Consider the following 24417-nt stretch of genomic DNA (forward strand, 5'->3'; position numbering starts at 1 on the left):
AGTTAAGTAAGGGTAGAAAAAAAGTTTTGGAAAAGAACAAAGCGAAGTAGAACAAACCCCACAGAAATGTTGTACTCTCAATAGCACAATTTGTGGGTTTCTTTACTTTTTTCTTTTTTTTTTTTTCTATTGCTATTTCAGAAAGTATTAACATCTTTTTGGGGGGACTGAGTAATAAGTTTTATCATCATTTAAGATTTTTTTTGCTCTTTAAATTGCTGTAGAGCTGATTTCCTGTACAAGTAACAACACCGAATGTAGCCACGGTTGCCTTCAAACACCCAGAGGGCCTGTTTGTTTTTGTCCTGAAGGATCTGTACTCAAAGTGGATGGCAAAACATGCACGGGTAAGTAACATTTTTTTTATAGCTGTAGTGACTGCCAAACTGTTTATTCTTGGCACTGAGAACCAGAAGTAAGTGAAGACATTTTACACTCATTTTTTGCAGCTGTAAATGATTGTACAAGACAGGAGGTGATGGAATGTCAGGAACTTTGAGTGCTGAGAAGAGCAATATTCATCTTAATTTTTTAATAGGTGGTTCTTAGCAGCAACATCCAATGTTTGGAAGCCAAATTTTTTTGTTGTCATCACATATCAATGCATCTCCCAGATGTTTGTTGCAGGAGACATCTCAAATTTATATTTGAGTGGATTATGTTAGGCCTTGGGTGACAACTGAAGTTGACTTCATTGACTTTGTGCAACCCAGGTTTGGAGTCATTCGAACGTACAGCAATTTCATCTAATTAACCACAAATGGAATTTTTGCAGTCAGAATATTTGAAGCTGCTACACCCACTAATCTCTCATTCCTGATTCCAGCCATCTTTCCAAATTCAGGGGACTACATCTTTTCAATCTTAGTGGTCAAGATAGCTCTGTTAACGCCAGCCTTGCACCTTGAAGACCTTCCCCTTTAACATCCCTTGGGTACTCTGGACTGTACTGCGTATATAGATTCAGTCAGTGTTGCTGTTTTGCTAGAGACACTCCGCTGAGTAAGCTCAGGCTGGCATTGAGGCTATAGCCACTGTGCAGCCCCAAGAAGAAAGAATACTTTTTTTTTAAATAAAATCTTGGTTTGTTTAAGGGAAAGTATCAATTCACCATCCTAGCCTAATTAACTTCTGGGTAGCGAATGGCATTTATTTGCTATTTATTATATGGAATGCAAAGTCTGATAAAAATTGTTACGCTGTTGTAGGTGGGATGGGATTTTCATGGGAGAAAGAGTTCTCTGAAATAGTGAACACGTGGAAACCCTCTTTATAGATCCCCCCTTCTTGTATTGTGAATTTGCAAGAGAAGCTCTGGAAGAAATTATTTACTAATTTGCTTTCACTTCGCTAGACTCCTGCTTTTAGCGGGAGGCTGTTCAGTCACTGAGGTACTTTGCACTGTAGAAATCCCAACCAGGGTGAATCGTTCTCTTGCTTATACCTCTGATTTTCTCGTATTTTTTTCTCAGAATGGCACAGTTAAATATTTCAAATGTTCTGTTTAAGGTTGTACATCTCCAGATAACGGTGGCTGTAGTCAGATATGTTCTTCTTTAAACCCTTTCTCCTGGGAGTGTGCTTGTTTTCCTGGATATAAGCTTCAGCGAGACAGAAAGCACTGCACTGCTATAGGTCAGTATCTTCTGCCAATAAAAGCAAAAACATTTCAGAGACCTTTAACGTGGATTACATAGCTGGGATGCACATGTTTTAGGTGACTTGGTGAAACTTAGTATTCATCATCATGGCTTGGGTGGTACAGTCGAGGCACAGTTTTTTCTGCGCTGTCTTTTCTCCTCGAGACTGATTCTACGTGTGCTCTCAAAGGAGGCAGCAGTGTTGTGTATGGTGTGTCTCCAAATCTCCCGACTGGAGGCCAGAGTGGACCACTGATGGTGGTCAATATGGCCAAGGCTGAGGTGTTGTTTCAGGGAGTCCTTATATCTCCTCTTTGGGGCTCTTCTCTGGCGGCAGCCGGTGGCGAGTTCACCGTAGAACACAATCTCAGGGAGGCGGTGATCCGCCATCCTGGAGACGTGCCCTGCCCAGCGCAGCTGCGTTTTCAGCAGCATGGCCTCAATGCTGGTGACCTCTGCCTGTTCAAGGACAGCAGCATTAGTCACGTAGTCAGTCCAGTAGACGTTTAGGATTGTCTGGAGGCAGCGCTGATGGAAGCGTTTGAGGAGACGCAGGTAGTGTTAGTTGTTTGGAAAAATAATATGTTTTGGAAAAATACCAGACGAAGCACCAGTGTATGGTTCAATCTCCTCACAGAAGATTCAGTCTACTACTCAACCTCTGCATTTCACTCTGGGCTCCCGTACTGTGAAGGTCTATCTGCAGTATTCAGGGGTTTGTGCCTTCATATTAATGTGGGTGTAGTTGCTGCCCAGAGCTACGGAATTGGAGTTGAGGTGTCTACATTTGGGGAACAGGACAGGGAATAGTCGGTTGAAGGACCTTCCCTACAAGGATATTTCTCTCTCACTGGCCCCAGGAAGCCCAGGTATTTGACGTGCATGTTTGGATTCCAGATCCTTCTGTCTTTTTTGAGAAAAGTGCAGAGCCTAGTGAGCAGCAAGGTATAAGCAATTGGATGAGAGAGAGGTGGAAGAGAAGTTTGTGATTTGTTTCAAGAAAAAAGATAAAGCTTTATTTTATGGAGGACAGGATTTTTCTTGCTCATAATGTGAAAGGCTTCTCATGTGCAGAAGTCAAGTGTTCTGGAATTTATGATGATCCTGTAAAATGCAGAAGAAAGATTGTCTTGAGGCTATGTCACTCAGTATGAAATGCAGCAGCAGTGACTGCCTTTATCACAAATTTTGAAGCCGATCTTGGACAAGGCACGGGTGCTGAAGACCTGTATTCATGTTTATCTTTGATTTCTGAGGCAAGTGGAATGTAGGACAAGGACCTTAATTTCTTTGTGCTTCTCATTTTTTCTTTTACTGTTACCTAACTTAGAATGCCAGCTAGGTAGTAATGCTAGAGGTCGCTCTTAACCCAGTGGAATTAACGTGCAAATTTTCATCAGCAGGTCCTAAGCCATTTTTGTTATTTGCAAATGGCCAAGATATCCGCCAGATCAGTTTTGATGGAACAGATTACGCAAGTTTACTTGACTGGCAGATGGGAACAGTCTTAGCACTGGACTCTGACCCGGTGGAAAATAAGGTGAGGCATTAAAAATGAGAGGATTTTGAAGTGTTGCAAGGACAAATGGATTGGGCTTTCACGTGCCTTAACCTTTCTGCTGTCAGTGATCCAGATTACATGTTAGTGCTGCTTGTTGTTCTGTTGCCTGTCCAGGAGCACAACCGGTATAGGAAGCCAAACACGAGTTGATGAATTTCATCCCTTACTTTCTGATTGAATGCGCTTTGTATTCCTACATTTGGATTTCTAAATTCACTTCAGGCATGACTTGAATTTCAATTAACTTTTGTGTGATTGATAGTTTTCTTCCTTAAGATTTCAGTACTGTTTTCTAGAAATATATTGTGGTTTACTTTCCACTGGGTAGCTGTAAAAGCAACAGCATCTTTTCTTTTTTCTGTACCGCTACATCCCACAATCCCTACTAAAGGTAGGAGTAATTTTAATAAGCATCACTTCTCATGTCCTGACATGATTGAACAAAACTGCTGAACACTCACTGGGTTTATTGATCTTACAAAATTTATTCCTCGTATTGCAAGATATTGCTGTTAGAAATGGGAGTCTTCTCCGCGTAAGGAGCCGTTCGTGTGGCTGCATCCCAGTGCTGTACTCCTTGCCTTGCAGAGTCAGGAACAACAAGAGTTCAGCTCTGCTTTGTTAAAACTTCTGTAGCAGATACTTATTTTTTCCCATGGTGAGACTTATTTTCACTGTAGAAGTGTTACAAAAAGATACTGGATGGTACAGTGAAAACTGATAAGGAGCTCAGTTAGGTTGGAAAACTTAAGACGGAAACATCTGAAGACCTGGACAGACACATTTAAACAAATGTGAGTGATACCAGATCTGTGTTACAGGAGGATTGTTTCAGGCGCTGCTGGAACATCGCCTCTTGCTCCTGGAATAGGGCCCTGCTGCAGAACTAGCAGTTGTGCTGTGCTGTACCGAATGTAAATCAGCTGCGCTGGTGACAGTGGGTGCACGCTCCTGTTGCACTTGTGTAGGGAGCTCTGTCCGGTGGCAGGATGGCAGTGCAGAGCTGACTAGACGCACCGTGGGCCAGCCAGGCTGCAGCAGTCTGGTCCTGGCAGCACAGAACCGAGGTGCAAAGTAGATTAGCTTAGCATGGCTCTGTGCCTCCATGGTAACTGAATTAGCTGGTTTAATGCTGGAGGCCTCCCTCCTGCTTTGTTTGGCCTCATGGTTAGCATCAAAACAAGATTATTTCTTTTATTGTTACCGTTTGCAAAGAAAGCCTCAGCACTGCCCTGCATATTGATCTGCCGTACAGTGTTTGGCTCCCTCTGGATATCAAATACAAGACAAACGTATTTTTCCTCATCCTTACAAAACACAGACTGAGTTTCCCCACCAGCTGAGAACTTTTATTTTGGGCCGAAACTGAGAAACATCTTCTGGAAATGTTAGAGCCTTACAGGATAGACACCTGGTAAAAAATGAAGAGAAGTGCAGGCTGAACGAGTTAAAAAATAGAAGTAAATTATTTAATTCCTTTTCCCTTCCCAGCTCCTTGGCACAAATATACTACTACTCTCTTCTCCCTGCTCTCCCCCTTTAAAAATGAGCAGCCAGCGAAATGATAACATGCTGCTTGGAGCCTGCTCTTGCTTTTGCTTCCTCAGCTGTGCTCCATGTGAGGTAGCTCCTCACTGTAACAAAACCACGGCATACTCGGAGGGCTGGATATAGGGCAACCAGGATTTACAGCTAAGCACAAGCTGCCTGTGGCAGTCATCCTGGCGAAGGATAAGTGCCTTTTATTTGATTAGGGATCACGGGTTGCCTATGCACCTTTTTGTGAATAAGCAGTTCAGGGAACTTTCAGGATGAAAGTGGAACTATTAGACAAGGGAAACAGTGCAGAAAGTGAGATGAAAACTACTAACACCTCGTCTGTTATTTCTTCACAGATTTTCTTTGCCCACACTGCCTTGAAATGGATAGAACGAGCTAATCTGGACGGCTCAAACCGTGAAAAAGTTATTCATGAAGCTATAGATATACCCGAAGGCCTTGCTGTGGACTGGATTAACCGCAGATTTTATTGGACAGACAGAGGGTACATGCTCCACAGTGCATTTATGTTGAAGTGTGCCATTAAATATTTGGAATAAATGACTGGTGATACAGAAATAGCTGAGCTATCACTCTAAATTCAGTAACGCTTCACATTCTGATTGCATAGCTGTAATCTCAAGCATATATACAGTTGGAAGGTTCTTTAAAACTGAAATGCTGGAAGTTCACTTTGAGTCTGCTATTGTATTTTTATTTTTGTCTTTCCAAGAAGCAAGGGTTTGGTCTCAGTTGCAAGGAATGTAAAGCATGTACTGTATATATATGTATACATACATGCGCATGCACAAGTGAATATGAGTGTATACACTCGTATTTATATACATACACTGCATGTGTATATATATACCTTTTATATATACACATATATGTATATAAAAAATAATGAGATTTACTGCAACGAGTGCGCCTTGGGTAGAAGTCACTGTTGTTGACAGCTGGAATCATGTACCTTTAAGCTGATGTAGAGTCTTTGTCACTTATCTCTGATAAAAGAGGAATGAGCGCTGACAGACAATATGACTTACATTTCAGCTGATACCTAACCTCACACGCAGAGAGAAACAAAACTGACCTTTGGTGAAAACGCAGTGTCAGATTGGAACACATAACGAGGACTCCCTGATGAGCTGTCATGATGTTTCAGTATGCCCCATAATTTATTAGTCAATAAAAAGGGGGTTTGAATGTCCAGACCACTCTCTTTCTCCATTTTAAATATGCTCTAGTCCACTTCCTTGCTTTTAGGCACAATCTTGTCTACACAATTGTGCTCCTGTGAGCGTTTCTTGTGAAATGGGAAATTGTTACGCTTGTCTCTGAAGACAAAAGTCAAAGGTGAAGCCATGAATTTGTATCTGCCACTTTCTTCTCACTCACTGCATTTACCAGTTCATATTCTACACTGGCATGAATATGTTTCTCCTTCCACCTCTGTGTGGCCTTTCTTTGAGGGTTCAGATAGGCGTGGAAGGCTGCAGACTTGCTTTCAGGTAGAGGCTGATTTTTTTTTGGCAAGGTGAAGTTTGTAGCAATAAACCCAGTTTTCTGCAAAAAAGTTGGTTTTGGAGACTGGCAATGTAGATTCTATGTTTAACGCTGCCATAGATTTTTTTGAGTGAACATAAAGACACTAGCTAGCTTCATTCTTTCCTGTAAAATAGACACAATATGTAAAATGCTTGGTGATTTCTGGATGAAAAACGCTATGTAAAGGTACTATTTAAAAAAAATTCTTTATGCATTTGATAATAATGCCATTCAGTTAGGAGCTTGTTTTCCTTCTCACTCCCTTTAAAGCTAACATTTATCTACTAGCGATCATAATTCCAACTCATTATTTGCCCAAAAAAGGAGAACCTCATGCCTCCTGCAGTGCAGCAAATATTTTTTCAATATGCCCTCGACCAGATAATGAGGCTGTAACATGAATTACTTGATAAAACAACTAGACTTCCCACATAAGCAGGATTATTTCCTGTCATTGTAAAGTTATTTATTACATTTTTGTGCTAAAATAAAGCAATGCGAAAATTCAGTACATTCTGCCTGAGAAGTTGATTAAAAATTAACAGAGGGAACCTAACAGTGCCATGTTTCTTGCAGGAAGGCATGCATTGAAAAAAGCAATCTGAATGGAATGCAACGAAAAATGATCATCTGGGAGGATATCTCCCGGCCCCGGGGGATTGCCGTTCACCCATTTGCGAAGTAAGGAGCGATAAACGCAGTTGATTGTGGAGTGCCTGGGGAGGCTTTTTCTGGCAGTCGAAAAGTGCATTAGTCGCATGTTGGGATGGTCATTGCCTTGCAGAGTTCCGTGAACTGCAATGTTTTATTGATGGGTTTCTTTTGTGTGTTGGGATGTGTTCATTTCTCACACAGATTTAAAAAGAATACCAGAAGCATTAGAGATATTGTATGCACTTTAAGTTAAAGAAAAGCACGAGCAGCTGAAGTCATCCTGACAGTTGTTAGCATCACACTACAAACTTCGATGGTTCCATATCTGTTAGTGTGAAGAAGGTAGTCACTTTTAACCAGTGGTGCTTACAGAGGATTTTTTTGGCCGTTCTTCAGTTTCTGAGGAAACTACCGAATTTACTGTTGTGAAGATTCATTGATTTAAATGCACATTATATCTTTTTATCTTGTGCTGAGACCATCACAGGAGTTCCGGGTGTTTAAACTCTTGATGAAATTCTGGCCATTTTAATCAATGGCAAAGCCCCATGTTATTTCAGTCAATATGCCTGTATTGATGATTTTAAATCTATTGATTTCTTTCTCTCTTTGGGGTGGGATTTTTTGGGGGGTTGTCTTTTTTTTTTTTTTTTGATGCTCATATCCTGCTGTAACTAAGTACTGATGAATGAAGGAAAGGAGCTGAGTTGGGGAGAATGTTTTCTTAGCTTCACTCTGGACACAAAAGACTTGAAAGAATCTTTCAGTAGAGATTGAACACGACAGAGACATTTTGAAGGAAAGCTTTTAAGAACAGGTAGCTTCAGGGAGACTGTTTATTAGAATTATTGGTAGAGGCAAAGGCTACAAGGGGAAATAGAGGAGGAAACCTCACTAAACCCTTCCTTATTAGAAGGTTAAAAGAGGAACAGACATTATACCAATGTCCATAATTGTAAAGTCAGTATTAAAGAGGGATCTGAGGCACAATCGATCCTATTGAAAATACTGATCCTTGCATTCGCTACAGCAAAACTGCTCGTGTAAGTAAAGCTAGATGAATCTGCAGTTATTTCAGTAAACCTGACAGAGGCAGCTGATGCCTGGGAAGGCTGGAGTCCAAACTTCAGAAGCAGTTTGTGGTTTTGTCTATCCCCATTTTGAACTGCCATTTAGCACTGTTTGTTCATTGAAAAACAGTACTCACTAAGTGCGCACTCAGTGAGTAACACTCCAGGACTGAGAATAATGATTTTATTAAAAGAAGAATAAAGGCTGGGCCTGATACTGGCTTCTTTTTGGGTGGTGTGTAATTTTGGTTCCATTATGACCTTGTTACACCCTTGTTTAGAGAAGGAGCTGGCTAATGCATTGTCTTCTGTTGCCTGGGCTTGCTAAACAGCTATCAGCAGTCCTGTGGAAAACGCAAAAAGCAGATATGAGGAGTAACCAGTTAGCATAGCAGGGAGTTTTTATCAAAGGTTTTGTGCCAGTGGGGATTCTGCATAAGACCCAGTGTAATCACCTGAATGTTATGGCAAGTGTGAAAAGATCAGCAGCCAATATATTTGCTTGAGGCAAGCAATTTTTCTCCTGAGCCCCAGGCTTGTATTGCTCTGATCTGATCTTTCTGCTTTGAAAGAACTCCATGGAGAGGAAGACAAACATTTACTTACTGACTTCCTGCATGCATTTTGTTTTCTGAAGGAGATTATTCTGGACTGACATGGGGGTCAGTCCCCGGATTGACAGCTCTTCATTAGAAGGCATCGATCGCCTGGTTATAGCCAGCACCGGTCTGGTGTGGCCTAGTGGAATAGCTCTGGACTACTTAGCCAACAAAGTATACTGGTGCGATGCGAAGCAATCAGTGGTTGAAAGCGCAAACCTGGATGGTTCTGATCGTCGAATCCTTGCACAGAATGATGTAGGTGAGGCTTTGGGCTTGATAATTACCTCCTGCTGCTTGTCAGTGTGCACGTGTATCTGCACGTGTGCATTGTGAATCAGTGGCCAGCAGCTGTGCTGTCTATCCCGTGCAACTCTGTATTGAGCTTAATGGCATCACTTAGTTCTTCATTTTGTTACCCAGTTGACTTGTATTTAGTTATTTTAGCAAACACCCTCTGCTCTTCTAACGCTCTCTGCTCTTACTGATCAACCTCTTTGCATTGTACAGGAAACTTATCTGCCTTCACTGAAAAATGGAAAGAAGGAAGAAGTTGAAAATGTGATTCCCTTGTTCCATGCATGGCTTCTTAATGCAGTTCAGGTTTTGCTGTGTTTATTACACCAGTGAGTTATATTGACGAAAGCTGGAAGAGAATTATATCTTGCCCGTTAAGGTCCTTGATGATTCTAAATACACAATAGACACTGAGTGGAAAAATGATTTATGCAATATGCTGGTAGTTGTTACAGTTGAGATTTCTGTTGTTTGGAACGTAGCTGTGTTCTGAAGCGAGAGAACAGAAGTATTAACAATGAGGAACTGATGTTGTACCGCATCTACGGTAGACCATGTGTTTAAGAATCTCATACATGGCAAACCAGATTCTGGAAAGGCCAATTCCCTTTGTGCATGATATCTCTCTGGGGACCATTTTGTAGGTGTGCATGAAAAACTCAGTCAGAATGAGAACTCTTGGCTCCGTACCATGACTGCCAAGGGCAAAGACTTTACAGTTACTCTGTTAAGCAGCTGCTCTTCCAGTCTGTGCTCTGGGAAGGCTTGTGTTCACCTCCCAAGACAGATGCCCTCCCATTTGTTTGAAGCTGAGCAGAGTGAGGTCTTGGCAGGAGCAGTGTTCTCCAGTTCATAAGACATCACAAGCCCTGAGCAGAGTAACTTCCCATGATTCCTCCTTTTTCCCCTGCTCTGCATATTTTGCTGTACACTTCACCTTGCAACTGCTCCGCAAAGGAGGACCTTGAAGCCCATTGGAAGTTCACATTGTTTCTCCAAAAGGAATGAGAAAGTGTCTTAGAGGAAGTAAACAGAGAAGGAAAGCTAGGAGTGCTGGAGAAACACGGGCAGGTAGGCTTGGAGCAGTGATATGCCTGTTAGGAGGTGGGCGAAAAGGACATCAGCACCTCTGTGGGAAGAAGTGGAAGAGATTAAGTGCAGACATGTAGAGGTATGAATTTAGAGAGGTGGAGAGACTTAATATGCTGATGTTTTGTTAATGCTGTTAGTGAGATGAGAATTCAGATTCTGGTCTTGGACTGCTGTGTACTGGAGGATGGGAAGGTGCTATCCCTTCACAGGTGCGGCGCTGTAACATGGATTTTTATTACAGTGGCTCCCTCTAGCGACCCTGAACCGAGGATTCACTCAGTATAGCTGCATGCAAAATAGGTAAAATTATTTCTGCTCTACTAACCCCTTTTCAGCTGTAAATAAAACAGCCTGTAAGCATCTGCCAAAAGCAACGAACGCAACCATTCCTTTTATTTATACAACGGGGTGGATTGGCACTGCTGTGGAAAGGGTTCATGTAATTATTCATTTTTCTGTTCCTGCTATCTCCACTGATGACACTACACTTCTGTTTTTAATCCTTAATGTGTTTATAAGTTAAGATCCTTAACCTCTTAACTTATTGCTCATCAAAGTAGGGTGTTTTTTCTTGATAGTGCAAGCTATAGATCCTAAAATTGTGAGTAAAATTTTGGATGGGGACAGTATCTAGGTCTTGGGCTAGTTGCTCAAATTTCATGGGAAGAAAAACTAAGAAGCACAACCAACGATTAAGCATGGTTCAGTGGTGCTGGTGAAGTGCTAAGAGAATAACAATATGCTCTTCAATTTAACACTTAAGAACACTTACAAAGAGTCTTAGAATTTTTCATATGCTGGAGTGTTTTTTTTTCAGTTTACTTGGATTATTTATTTAAGATGGCCAACACATACTTCTTCTCCAATGTTCTAATTTATCTGTTGTTTTGTTTGCTTGGCTTTGTTTATTATCATTATTATTATTTTATTTCTTAAACTAAAACCCCTTGGGATCCCAATTTCATTACTGAAATTAAACATCACCTGGTTGAGCTCTACATTAGAACCACAAAAACACAGATCATAAAATCACATGCCTACAAAACATAACTTTCAGAGGGTCTGAGACTGCAGTGGTACTGTAAGGTCCCATTCCATCTTGGCTGGACTAGGGTAGGTGATCTTTTGGAATCTCCTCATGGTAAGAAGGAGTGGCACCAAAGCTCAGGGTCCCTTAGCGTAAAGAACCGTTTACTCAGAGAAACGTTAATGTGTGATTATAAAGCTATGTACAATTTTTAGAGAGTGGTTTGGCAGGAGAGATTATAATATTAAAAGGGAAATAGAAAAAGAAAAGGAAAAGGAGAGAAAGGAAGAGAGATAGATTGGCCTGCTTGGCTTGGAAAGGTGAGAGTAATTAGTCCCAACCCACTCAGTGGGATTGCTGACAAAGAGAGAGAAAGAGAGAATGTCTCCCACTCAGTGGGAGAGAAAGATAGGAATCACTCGTCCTGGGGTCCAGCACCGGACTCTGCCGGCAGCGGTGTCTGGGTTCAGTGACTGACTTGGCCAGCGGGTTGTTCTGGTGAAGAGGGAGCCCCAGAGACAAAGGAGAGCCTCTTATTGTCTTCAGATCCCGCCTGTCTGGAAACCTCTAGGTTGCTCTAGGATTGGCTGGTTACCCCAGTTGCTAGGGCTCAGGGGTCTTCTATCACCCCAGCTCCAGGTTTAGGAGTGGTTGAGACATTGCTCAGTCAGGGATCGTCTCGAGGGGCGTGAGGCTCGGCCCTTACAGGTACAAAATGAGATGCATGTTCAGACTGAGTAAAGAATAGGACAAAGCAAACCTGCATCAGCCATGAAGGACCCACTCTGAAACCTGGTGGGAAACCAGGACACCCATGGAAGAATAGTATGTGTTCTCACCTTCCATTGCAAAAAGCTTGCCCAAAGGCTATCATGAAAGCAGGAGACGCTTACATTTATAGAAAGAACGCATAGTCCCATATGGACTAAGGACAATTTTCTAACGTGACGGAGATATTAAAAAGAGTAAGAATCAGATTAATTTCGCAAGGATCTTTATGAGTATGTCTGCCCTTATATATTACAGTATCCTTTGGGTTCTGAATTGCTGAGCTTCTCTCTGGAAGTCAAACTAGGGATCTGAGTTTTTCTAGCGCAGACAGTGTTGTGCTACCAAAGAAAAATTTCTGTATTCTAAACCTGGGGGGGGGGATTTCACTCACGTACTGTTAGTCATGTCTGCGTTAGGTGCCTGGTCTAAGCTGGTGTCTAGGATCCTGTTGTACTCAGTGAAAGGAGAGGAAGCTATCTGGATGGTCTGTTGCATTCTGTGGTCTGTGTTAGCTGTTACTGTTAGTTTGCTGGCTAACAGACAGGAACTAACTAGTCACAGCCTACTAGTGCTAGCTGGCTGAAGTCAGGAAAATTTGTTCCTCTCTTGAATTTTGCACTGTGATGAATTGGGTAGTGAATGCCTGTGCACGTCTACACGTACGTGCAGACCACTGTATTGCACTTGTACAGACCACACACTGGCTTTGGGGTCATACCATGCGTCAGTAGTTAGAGTGCCTGTAGCTGCCAGGCTGCCTTGTGCCTGTACACTTAGGCAGGACAACACATGCCGTGAGCTCCTCTCTGCCCTGTTGTATGAAGACTGCAAAAGGAGCTGTGTACCTCAGCAGTTCTGTGCTGAGCCACTTACTGGCAGAGGAGGGAAGCATTCCCAACCAGCACCCGAGCTGGTCCCAATGCTGCTTCAAGAAACGAAGATGTCTGAGGTAGAAGCATCTGGTGAACTTGATCTGGTTGGAGGTGACCAGCTGTATAGAGACTGTCCTGAGCCAGGCAAGTGTCATAGTCTCCTCTGCGAAGAGCGTAAGTAACGTGCCCATGGTCCATTCTTTGTGGACATGGGGACATGAGACATCGAAGTGGAGAAGTAGCTATAGCTATGCCACTGTGTTAGGAGCAAACCTGTATGCAGATACTGCTTTTGTTTACGTGGTTTCGTGTGTATGTTCTACAAATGTGGAAATGGGAACTCTAATTTTTTTGCAGGACACCCTTTTGACGTAGTGGTGTTTGAGGATCACCTTTGGTTTTCTGACTGGGCTAGGCCTTCACTAATGAGGGTGGACAAGAAGACCGGCCAAAACAGGGTACGTCTTCGAGGGAGCATGCTGAGACCCTCATCAATGGTTGTAGTTCATCCTTTGGCGAAACCAGGTATACTGCAAAAATTAAGCAGTTATTCCCTTCCAGCCCGGTCTCATTCACTGTTATCAGTAGAATAGATGTCCTTGGGGAGAGGATGATGTTCTCCGAGATAGGCTCTTTGAAAGGCCCTGCATGGTCAGACTGGCATTTATTGAAAGCTTCATCAGGGCATGTGTCCCAGGAATGCTAACAGGTTTTGTGTTATTTACCATCGTGCCCAAGAATAGATGCTGATCTATGCCACAAAGCTACTATTGTCTTCTAACTCCTTTTAATCCTAGTTTATTAGCACACCTCTCACACACAAATAGTAACAAATGACATGGAGAAAGATTTTGTAGGATCTATTAGTTTTGGATCAAATAATTTGATTTACAAGGAACCATCTCCCTTTAAGCAGAAAAAAAGTAAATCAGTAGACCAGGATTGAGAGAAGGTAGTCATAGGTTCCCTATGCCCTTGCAATATTCTTTCAGGGAATGTTAGGACTCTAAATATTAAAGGAGAAATAATAAAGGAAATTTTTAAAAAGTGATACATTAAGAGTATGTGAATCTGCTTTCCTGCCAGAGGCTAGGGGATAATACCTATGTTTTACTATATGCATCTGTTTTTAATTAAAAAAAAAAAGGTTATTCTCTTTTTTGTCAGTCTTTATTCTTTTCCCAACTGCTTCAATTCTGCACAGCTAAAAGGAGACTTTGGCTGAAGAAGCAGCTTTTTAAGTTGCCTGTTTTTCTGTGTTAGGGACAAATCCTTGCCTTTATGAGAATGGAGGCTGTGATCAGATCTGTGAAAACAATTTTGGGGTTGCCCATTGCATGTGCCATCCAGGATTTGGGAAAACTCAAGATGGGAAAACCTGTCGTGCTCTGGATGCTCCCAACACAACAACAGGTAGAATCCTCCAGTTCCAAGAAAGACTCTCCTCAAACCCTTGAGGATCCTGACAGATAGCAGTGGAAAATATTCACTTCGCTCTACATAATGAGTGACGGTTTCTCTGAAGAATGAAAACACTGGGGTGTTGTCCTGAGACAATAACATGTTTTCTGACCATTGTAGTTTTTCTCTTGGCACAAGAACAGTAAGAGGGCTGTGTGCAGTGCTGACAAGTACTGTGAGCAATGAGTTGCATTCCTTGTCTTTGTATTTGAGAAAACCCACCAGTGAGTGGTTTTAGGAATAATTTGAGGCCAGAAATGAGCTAGTCTGGGAGGATACTGGTGTTTATTTTAAAAGGAAACCATCGTAATTATTAGAAAATAGACAAGTGTTAGAAAACCAGAAGGTTACTCACTTTTTTCTTGTTTTTTTCAGGAAGTATCTCGGAGGACCAGGAGGTAGTGCCAATGCCGACACCAGAGACCTTGCTCCGGAGCACACAAAACAGTGGGATAGTCAAGGATGTGAGCAGTGGGGAAAAGCAGAAAACCAATGTTTTGATGGTGGCTGAAATCATGGTGTCAGGTAGAGTCTGATGATTTTCTTCCTTCTATTTACTGTGAGGGTCTGAACAGATTTATAGAACAGAAAGAAATCATAGGCCTTAAAGAAAGACAGGCTGAATGTCAAGACTGTTGGCATTTGTGCTCTTAACCCCCTTAGAAGAAGTTGGGTCTATACAGTTACGCCAGGTAGGACTGCTTTTTTGTTTGTGTGCCTATGCGTTTCTTCACTATGTCGTCAAAACTTGATAATATTATCCAGGCCTAGAGAACAAACATTTCTAATTTGGAACGCTTGTAAAAGTCTCTTCCTTTGGATTTCATGTATATATATTAAGTTCCTCTCAACAAAATTGCAGTAAAACCATTGAATTCTACGTATGTTCAATGTCACTAGATCATTACATTGTAAGATAGATTTTGCATACACTGGTCAGAAATCCGGATACTAAATGACACTTCAACTCCGTCTAGACAACAACAGCCCTGATGATTGTATTGAATCATAGAATTGTAGAATGGTTTGGGTTGGAAGGGGCCTTCAAAGGTCATCTAGTCCAACCCCCCTGCAATAAGAAGGGCATCTTCAGCAATATCAGGTTGCTCACAGCCTTGTCCAACCTGACCCTGAATTTTTCCAGGGATGGGCCTTCTACCACGTCTGTGGGCAACCTGCTCCAGGGTTTCACCACCATCGTTGTAAAACATTTCTTCCTTCTGTCTAGTCTAAATGTCTCTTATTCTGGTTTAAAACCATTATCCCTTGTCCTGTGGCAACACACCCTGGCTAAAAAGTCTGTCCCCATCTTTCTTATAGGCCACCCTTAAGTATTGAAAGTCCCCAGGGCCTCCTCTTCTCCAAGCTGAACAACCCCAACTCCCTCAGAATTTCTTCACAGGAGAGGTGTTCCTTCCCTCATATCATTTTTATGGCCCTCCTCCTGGACCTCCTCTAACAGGTCCATGTCTCCCCCATGCTGAGGACTCCAGAGCTGGACGCAGTACTCCAGCTGAGGTCTCACCAGAGTGGAGTAGAGCGGCAGAATCACCTCCCATGACCTGCTGGCCATGCTGCTTTTGATGCAGCCCAGGATACAGCTGGCTTTCTGGGCTGCGAGCACACACTGACAGCTAATGTCCAGCCTTTCATCCACCAGCACCCCCAAGTCCTTCTCCGCAGGGCTGCTCTCAATCACATCATCCCCCAGCCTGCTTCGATATCAGGGGTTGCCCCGACCCAGTTGCAAGACCTTGCACTTAGCCTCGTTGAACCTCATGAGGTTCACACAGGCCCACTTCTCCGGCTTGTCCAGGTCGCTCTCCATGGCATCCCATTCCTGAGGCATGTCAGCTGCAACAATCAGCTTGGTGTCATCTGCAACTTACTGAGGGTGCAAGTTGCTGTTGGTTTTTCATTCCTATATTCCTGAAAACACAATGGAAGTTGTCTCAATCATTATTCGATATCAGGGGTTGCCCCGACCCAGTTGCAAGACCTTGCACTTAGCCTCGTTGAACCTCATGAGGTTCACACAGGCCCACTTCTCCGGCTTGTCCAGGTCGCTCTCCATGGCATCCCATTCCTGAGGCATGTCAGCTGCAACAATCAGCTTGGTGTCATCTGCAACTTACTGAGGGTGCACTTGATCCCACTGTCTATGTCGTTGATGAAGACATTAAACAGCACTGGTCCCAGTATGGACCCCTGAGGGACACTGTTCTCCATCTGGACATCAAGCCATTGACCTCTACCCTCTGGATGCAACCATCCAACCAATTAAGTATCCACCAAACAGTCCACCCATCCAATTCATATGCCTTCAGTTTAGAGAGAAGGATGTTGTGGTAGACCATGTCGAAGGCTTTACAGGAGTCCAAAGAGATGACACTCACAGCTCTTCCCTTGTCCATTGATGTAGTCACTGTATCATAGAAGGCCACTATGTTGGTCAGGCAGGACTTGCTCTTGGTGAAGCCATGCTCACTGTCTCAAATCACCCCCTGTCCTCCATGTCCCTTAGCTTAGCTTACAAGGATCTGTTCCATGATCTTCCAAGGCACAGAGGTCAGGCTGACAGGTTGGTAGTTCCCAGGCTCCTCCTTTCCACCCTTTTTAAAAATGGGTGCCATGTTTCCCTTTTCCAGTCACCAGGGACTTCACCCAACTGCCAGAACTTTTCAAATATCTAATATTTTCAAATATAAATGGCTTGGCAACTACATCAGCCAGTTCCCTCCAGACTCTGGGATGCATCTTGTCAGGTCCCATGGACTTGTGCAAGTTCAGGTTCCTCAGGTGGTCATGGACCTGATCTCTTACAGTGGGAGGGACTTTGCCCCCCTGGTCCTCATCTTGTGCTGCATCAACTTGGGAGGTGTGGGAGGAGAGGTTATCAGTGAAGACTGAGGCAAAAATGTTGTCGACTACCTCAGCCTTCTCCTCACTTGTTGTTACCAGCTTGCCACTCTTGCTCATCAGAGGGGTTGAGCTTTCTTTAACCTTCCTTTTCTGATTGACACACCTGTAGAAGCCCTTTTTATTGCTCTTTGCATCCCTTGTCAAGTTCAGCTCCAGCCGTGCCTGGCCTTCCTGACCTCATCCCTGCACAACCAGGCAGTTTTCCTCTACTCTCCCCAGGATGCCTGTCCCTGCTTCCACTGCCTGTGCAGTTCCTTCTTGCCCTTTAGTTTGATCAGCAGGTCTCAGGCATGCTGGTCTCTTCTCTTCCCTTCCTTTCCTGATTTCTTACACCTGGGGAATGACAAGTCTTGCGCTCTGTGGAAAGCATCTTTAGAGATCTGCCAGCTCTGTTCTGCTCCTTTGTCCTTAAGGACCATTTCCCAGAGGGTCCTATTCACTAGCTCTTTGAAGAGCTACAAGTCTACTTTCCTAAAATTCAGGGTCCCAACTTTACTCCTCGCCTGACCCATATCCCTTGGGATTGTGAACTCCACCAGTGTGAGCTCACTGCAGCCCAGGCTGCCTCCAGTCTTGGCATTACCAATGAGCTCACTTGACCATCAGGTCCAATATCGCATCCCCTCTGGTGGGGCTGTCTATTACTTGGCTTAAGAAGTTATCCTCAATGCATTCCAGGAGTCTTCTGGATGGCCTACAGCTCACTGTGCTACTTCTCCAGCAGATGTTGGGGCAGTTGAAGTCACCCAGCTGGACAAGAGTGTGCAAGCACGATGGCTTCTACAGCTGGAGTAAGAAGGGTTTGTCAATAGGCTCCTCTTGATCCGGTGGCCTGCACTAGACACCAACCACAAGGTCCCCGTTGTTGCCTCAGTCTCTAATTCTTACCCTTTGGTTTTCTACTTGCTCGTGACTACTCTTCAGGGACAACTCTTAACACTCTGTCCATTTCTTGACATAGAGAGCAACACCTTCACCCCTCCTTTCTCCTCTGTCCCTTCTGACAGCCTGTAGGCATCAATAGACACACTCCAGTCATGGGAATCGTCCCACCAAGGTTCAGTAATGGCAATCAGGTCGCAGCTTTCTATCAGCACGGTGGCTTCCAGTTCCTCCTATCTGTTCTCCACGCTGTGTGCATTGGTGTAGAGGCACTTCAGCTGAGCTGTTGGCTGTGTCTTGGAAGAACACCCTGTAACTTCTTTGAGCTATTTCACTGATAGTTTCCCTGTTGACTCCTATTAACTCAGAACCACCCAGCTCATCTCTGTAAGACTTCAAGTGTGCTGCAGTGTCCCCAGTACACCTCAGAGCAACAGGCTGATGGCCCTCGCTAGCACTCTGTCCCTCTAACCACAGTGCATTGTCCCACAGCTTGCCACAGGCAAGCCTGATATTATCCCCTTTCCCTTCAAGTCTAGTTTAAAGCCCTGTCAATGAGCCCTGCAAGTTTCTGAGCAAAGGCCCTCTTCCCCCTTTGAGAAAGATGAACCCCATCTGACACCAGTAAGCCTGGTGTCACGTAGACCATCCCATTGTCAAAAAACTCAAAACTGTGACAGTGACACCAGCCATGGATCCATCTGTTTCTTCCGATGTCACTGCCCACAGCTGGAAGGAGAGAGGAAAAAATAACCTGTGGCCCAGAGGCTTGTTGTCGTTATTGGCTTGTCATCATTAACTTTGGAGAGCTATGTTTCAAACTTTGTATGTTGTGTTCTTCTTGTTAGTTTTTTGTTTGATTGATTGCTGGTGTGGGTTGGTTTTTTTTTTTGTACAAAACCTCCTTTAATCTGTCCAAATGCATCTAGAGATTTTTTTTCTGGTTTTGTTTATGCTGTAGATCAAGACGACTGCACTGCACTAGAATGTGATGTCAATGCACAGTGTGTTTTGCTGGAAGATGGTGCTATGTGCCAGTGTTTGAAGGGCTTTATCAGGAAGGGGAAATCATGCTATGGTAATAAAAGACACTAATACAACCTTCTGGAAAACTGTAGAGTGGGGTATCTTTTCTCACATTGGCAGCATTGCTGCGTAAGCCGTTGCAGAAAGGTCAACGGTATTGCTTCTTAGGAAAGGGATAAAGAGCAGAGAGCATGTAAGACTAAATGGCTAGTCATCACATGCCTTATTTTCCCTGGGGCATGAGTGTTAATCCTATTAATATTAACAAGCAATATGGGGATAATAAGAATAAAAGCATAATGTATTTATTTGTAAAAATTGTCTAATTATAAAACCTCAATCCACAAACTTTATGGCTGATGTAGAATTCGAAAGTATGTCTTAAGGCATCTCTGATGTAATGTTTTATATGAAGTGCTGCTCCTGTTTCTTCCTAGCACTAGAAAGAGACTCTAGCAATCAGACAACACTTTGCTCAGAGTGGTCTTTAAGGTTTTGGACTTCCATACAACAGATACGGAAGCACTTTGGTCTTTCATAAAGGCCAAGAGAGGAAGGTGTTAGAAAAATTTACCATTGTTGGCTAAGCATGAAGACTCACAGAAGTTTATGTTGCCATGAAAAGGGAAAAAAATTGGAGGGTGAAATGGGTGTAATTGTCTTTTTCATTGTGGTCTTATTTTTTTAAGCCTGTGTGTTCTTTCTCAGAACAAAATTTCTCTCTGAGTTTAAGAACATAAGGCTAGTATTGAATAGGATTGTTGCCTCCAAATGGCTTTGGGTTTGTTTTTTTTTATTTTTTTTGAAGCAAGTGATGCTTGCAGAACCTCTAAGTTCTGGTTAAACGTAGCTGGTTGACTGTCTTAAGCCCCTTAACATCCCCATCAAATTTCATACCAAGAAAAGACCATAAAGCCCTTCTGTTCCCATTTGCTTCAGATGCACAAATTACTAGTGACAGCATAGTCTGAGAGATATTCATGATGGAGGCATTTATTTTTATGAATTTACCTACTGGTTTCATGACCCATGTGTCCCACCTACTTGTTGTATTTCACAGATGTTGACGAGTGTGCTGTAAATATGGACCACTGTAATCGAAATGTGTCAGGCTGTATCAATACAGAAGGGAGCTATGTCTGTAAGTGCCTGGAGGGCTACACCGGAGACGGAGTCCATTGCTACGGTACGGGCATGTTTGAGGGCTATACCGTGTCCAGAAGGCTGGAACAGATTGAATGAGGAAGAAGCATGTCCTATGATTTGGGCTAGCCTTGCATCAAGCTGTGAAGCTGTCGAATGAGCTGCTCTGGTTCTTTTAGAAAAATCTGGTAGGGCATGGATCCTCCAGACAGCTGACATTTGTAATTTCTTCCTTTTTGATTCTTTCCTTCCTGTTTGAAGTGTGGCAACCTCAGCAACTGATCAATATGCAAAGCCTGTAGTTGTCAGTGGATACCTCCTCTCCATGTTTGCCTTCTTTTTAGTAGCTACAGCAGGAGAGAGAGGAAGAGTGAAGGGGAGGAGGGAAGTGGAGGTGAAGCAGTAGAGCTTTGTTGGAAATCGTTGCCATGAATATAATCGAAAGCAGGTATTGAGTGTGTCATAATACTCATCAAATAATTCCAGGTCTGTTTAATAGGCATGAGGTTCAAGGTGTTGACACTGACAATTTGAGTACATTTAGATTCTTCTTAATAATCAGACCCACTGATTTTTCCATCCAGCTCTAATGCCAGGTCTTTAGTTCATTCCCTACATTTCTTAATTTTTAAATCAATTTTAGCAGTAAATGTGAAAGAACATATGAAGCTTTCTCCCTTCCCCCCCTCCCGCCCAGTATTTGACTAGCACACCGTTTGTTCTGAGCTGTATGAGATTCTTGTCTTCTCTTTTGTCCTTTTCTTTTATAGCCTAATTAAAAAGCTCATTAAATTTGACCCAACTCTTACACAGTCTTTGCTGGACTTTGGCTCTTCAACACAGACAAGGATGACTGAAAAATTAAGAACAATATCATTATTATGGGCAGGGTGTGGGAACTACCAGAGGCAGGAAGTTCAAGGAGGCATTCTGCCTACAGTGGTTAGAGATGCAGAGCTCATGTCTTTGAGGATGTTTGGAAGTGCAGGCAGAAGTGACAAGCTGCCCTTGCTGTCCCAGCAGCACCTACAAGGCCTGTCCCCAGGCAGCCCTGGGCTCTCACTATCTGTGGTATAACTGCTCAACTAGAATGATCGCAGTACCTAACACTATTACTGAAAAACCATCCGTGATCTTCCTGAAGTCCAGAGTATGGTAAGATATGTTTTCGCAGCATTTCATAAACAATGTGGTGTTGTTATGATGTAAACAGAATTGCAACTGATTTTGTGTTTGATGACTTGCAATGTACTGTAAAAACCAGCAGCTGGTAAGTGATTGTGTACTCAGTTTTAGATGCCTGCATGCATGCACAGTGTCCAGCAATGTGACAGTACATTCAGAGATGGTACAAGATGAGGTTTTTGTTGAAATCACATTTCTTGGAATATGCTGCAATAGTATTTTCCTTCATTTTTGCTCTGAAACTCTCAGAAAACTGCACTGAATTTTCTGTACTGTTTTGGACCAGATTCTGTTAATTCTACTGTAAAAAAATTCCCAGTGGCTTAAGCAATAATTTCACACAAATTGGGATCGTAGATCTGTGATTTTGTTTCCCCAAAGTAGATCTGGAACATGTATTCTGCTGACAGTTCATAAAATAAAACAGAGGCTCCCAAACCCTGGTACGTGAACCTTTTCAAAGTTCCCACCTTTGAGGGTGTTGCTTAGGCACTCAGCACCATTCAGGTGGTAGCTCAAGGAATGAGTGACAGCCTGGCAGGAGCTGCCGCTCCTGTGGGCTGTGCCACGGAAGGTGTGAAGGCACAGTGAGGGTGTGCAGCTGCATGTGGCTGAGAGATATATATAAGCCTAACACTGGCTCTGAGCCTGGCAATGCTTGTAATCAGGGAATGTCGGTTAGACTCAGTGATCTTAAAGGTCTCTTCCAACCAGATGATTCACTGATTCCATCATTTAAGTAGTTACACAAACAGGATAAACCTGAAGGTCTCTAGACCCTTTCCTTTTGTCTAAACTTTTTGTTTAGGCTGGACCGGGAGGCTGGTACAGGGCTGGGCAACTCCCCACTCTCAAACCCTTCTGCTGTCTTAATGTAACGATGACAGTACTCTAGTACCAACTGGCAGTACTCTAGTACTCATCCAGGGAGCAAGCTATGACTAGCAATGCCTGGACAATACTGCGGTACTCCTAACGTTTCCTGGGGAATACTGCTTTCACCCTGTGGAGAACTTCTGCAGCAGTGTAGCATGCTCTGAGAGGCTGGGGAGGTTGTGATTATTTGGCATAGAAGATATACAGGTTGTTTTTCCATTACTTTTCCCATGAACGTGTATTTGTAGAAGGAAAGTCTATGGTGTTTTTCCCCACTGCCAGGAGACGGCAATGCTGCAGCTGCTGCTGTTTTAACTGATGCCCTGAGGTATTTCGTTCTTCTAACTGCAGACTGTTTGGGTGACAGATATTGATGAGTGCAAGACGGGGTCGCACACCTGTGGAGAGAACACAACCTGCACAAATACAGAGGGAAACTTCACTTGCTCGTGGGCTGCTGATGCTTCTGGAACTGGGCTTGGTTACAGTGAGTAAATGGAGCGAGCCGTTAAAATTGAGTCGCCCTTAACTAAGAACTGTGCTCTCGGACAAATGGTTTTACCTGGAAGTTAAGGACATCCTGTACAGCAACATACTGGGCAGCTCACAGACCCTTTCAGCATTGCTTTAGAAGCTGTTTTGAGGTGGCCTAAGGAGACCAGATCTGAGTTTAGCTTGGAAATATCTACGTTAAGGTTCAGTACTAATTTTTACTGTCTAAATGTAATGACACATCTATCTAATGGTCTTTACAATCAACAGCAGAAGTAAATGCTCCTGGGATGCAACATTTTTGGAGGTGATTTCAGTCTGTGTCAGTTTTCGAGCTCTCTGTGCCTTTTTCCCCTCTGCAGAAGGTTTGCATAAGAACTGTACATAATTTGAGTCCCATTGAATTTTTCAAAATAAGCTGGTCTTTCAGATCCAGTGGCTAATTTTTCAAAAGCGCTATGAAATGCTTTAGAAAATCTGGTTACCAAATTAATGAAGGTTGCTGCTTGAAGGTTCAGCACTAGTGACTCTCTGACCTTCATTTCAGAGCCTCAGTGTGACAGCAGCACTCTCGGAAAAGGTGGAGATGAGTGACTGATTGTCTTACTCCGTGTCAGCCCTCTTCATCGGGGTGAATTTTACTCCAGATCGAGTGACTGTCTGATGATGGAGGGATACCATGTGACTCTCACAGAATTGTTTCTGCAGAAAACCAGTAGAACACCTATCAGGATCCCCACTGCCTTTCCAGTTACTTAAGATTTCAGTAGTTTCAGATGTCACTCAGGAAATGATTGTTTAGAATGCTGCGTGACTTAGAAGTAATGCCTTCTATGTCCCTCAGCTGTAAGTCTGATCCCATGTCCTCACGGGTGTTAAACACACAGTTCTAGTTCTTGGCCTAATAAGCTCTTTCAGCAAGCTGAAATTTTCTTTGCAGAATGCAATCACATCTGGGGTTCACTAAAATCACTTATCCCTTTCCACTCAGGGTCTTTGCCGCGGCAGTTCTACATATGAAATTTGAAAAATCAAATGTCATTGAAGGTCATGTTGCAGTAAAACTGATATGAGTCATAAAACAGATCGTATAAACGTATGGGAGCAATTAGGCACATCTCTTCGAAGCCATACTGCTAGAAATTCTTTGCCACGTAGATGTTTGGTTCTGACCTATAGATTTTCTGTATCACCAACTTAGGCAAGAGAGTGCTTCTTTTCTGTAAGGGTAGGTCTGCTCTGCAGGTCCTGCTGTGCAGGAGTGTTAGAGCTACCTTTAAAACTAGCTGGTTTAGATATCTATGTAGGTGACAGTGCGTGTGATTCAGAGCAGACTACAGAACCCTTTGAAAAACTGGGGCAATAGACTTCCCTGCTTCCCCAGCGATGCTGCTATCTGTACCTAAGCTAGCCTTAAACAATAAAAAATGTGATTTGCAGTCATGCACAGATGCAATCAACCAGATGACAGCAGAGTAGAAATAATCTGCATGAGAATGACAAGTTGCATGTGAAAACTTCTCAGTCTGAGGTCCAAGTGCATGAAACAGCCACCCTTCACCCGTACATCTGACTCTGGTACTTTATGCACGGTAGAGATTTACTGTACTCAGAAGCTGCATAAGTTGCAAAAATTAAATAACTAGACAGCCAGTGCAGTTTTTCTTCAGAGCTGTATTCACACATCTAAACAGACCAAATGCAGGCAAACCCTGTGAGTCTTTTACTGCAAATCTAGAATCAAGCGTATTTAGTGT

General features: G+C 43.1%; 1 protein-coding gene across 1 annotated transcript in view; it reads left to right on the forward strand.

Moving 5' to 3' along the window:
- The window catches only part of EGF (epidermal growth factor), a 63962-nt gene that overhangs the window by 26661 nt on the left and 12884 nt on the right, over positions 1-24417 (forward strand). The window contains exons 9-20 of the mRNA XM_010142786.1: positions 225-347; positions 1510-1635; positions 3044-3180; positions 5097-5245; positions 6868-6972; positions 8653-8876; positions 13031-13198; positions 13937-14086; positions 14510-14659; positions 18900-19016; positions 20025-20150; positions 22536-22655. Of these exons, the coding sequence (XP_010141088.1) occupies positions 225-347; positions 1510-1635; positions 3044-3180; positions 5097-5245; positions 6868-6972; positions 8653-8876; positions 13031-13198; positions 13937-14086; positions 14510-14659; positions 18900-19016; positions 20025-20150; positions 22536-22655 (1695 nt within the window). The remainder of the gene's footprint in view (positions 1-224; positions 348-1509; positions 1636-3043; positions 3181-5096; positions 5246-6867; positions 6973-8652; positions 8877-13030; positions 13199-13936; positions 14087-14509; positions 14660-18899; positions 19017-20024; positions 20151-22535; positions 22656-24417) is intronic.

Source organism: Buceros rhinoceros, unplaced genomic scaffold, assembly GCF_000710305.1.
Source record: "Buceros rhinoceros silvestris isolate BGI_N320 unplaced genomic scaffold, ASM71030v1 scaffold8269, whole genome shotgun sequence".
NCBI lineage: Eukaryota > Metazoa > Chordata > Aves > Bucerotiformes > Bucerotidae > Buceros > Buceros rhinoceros.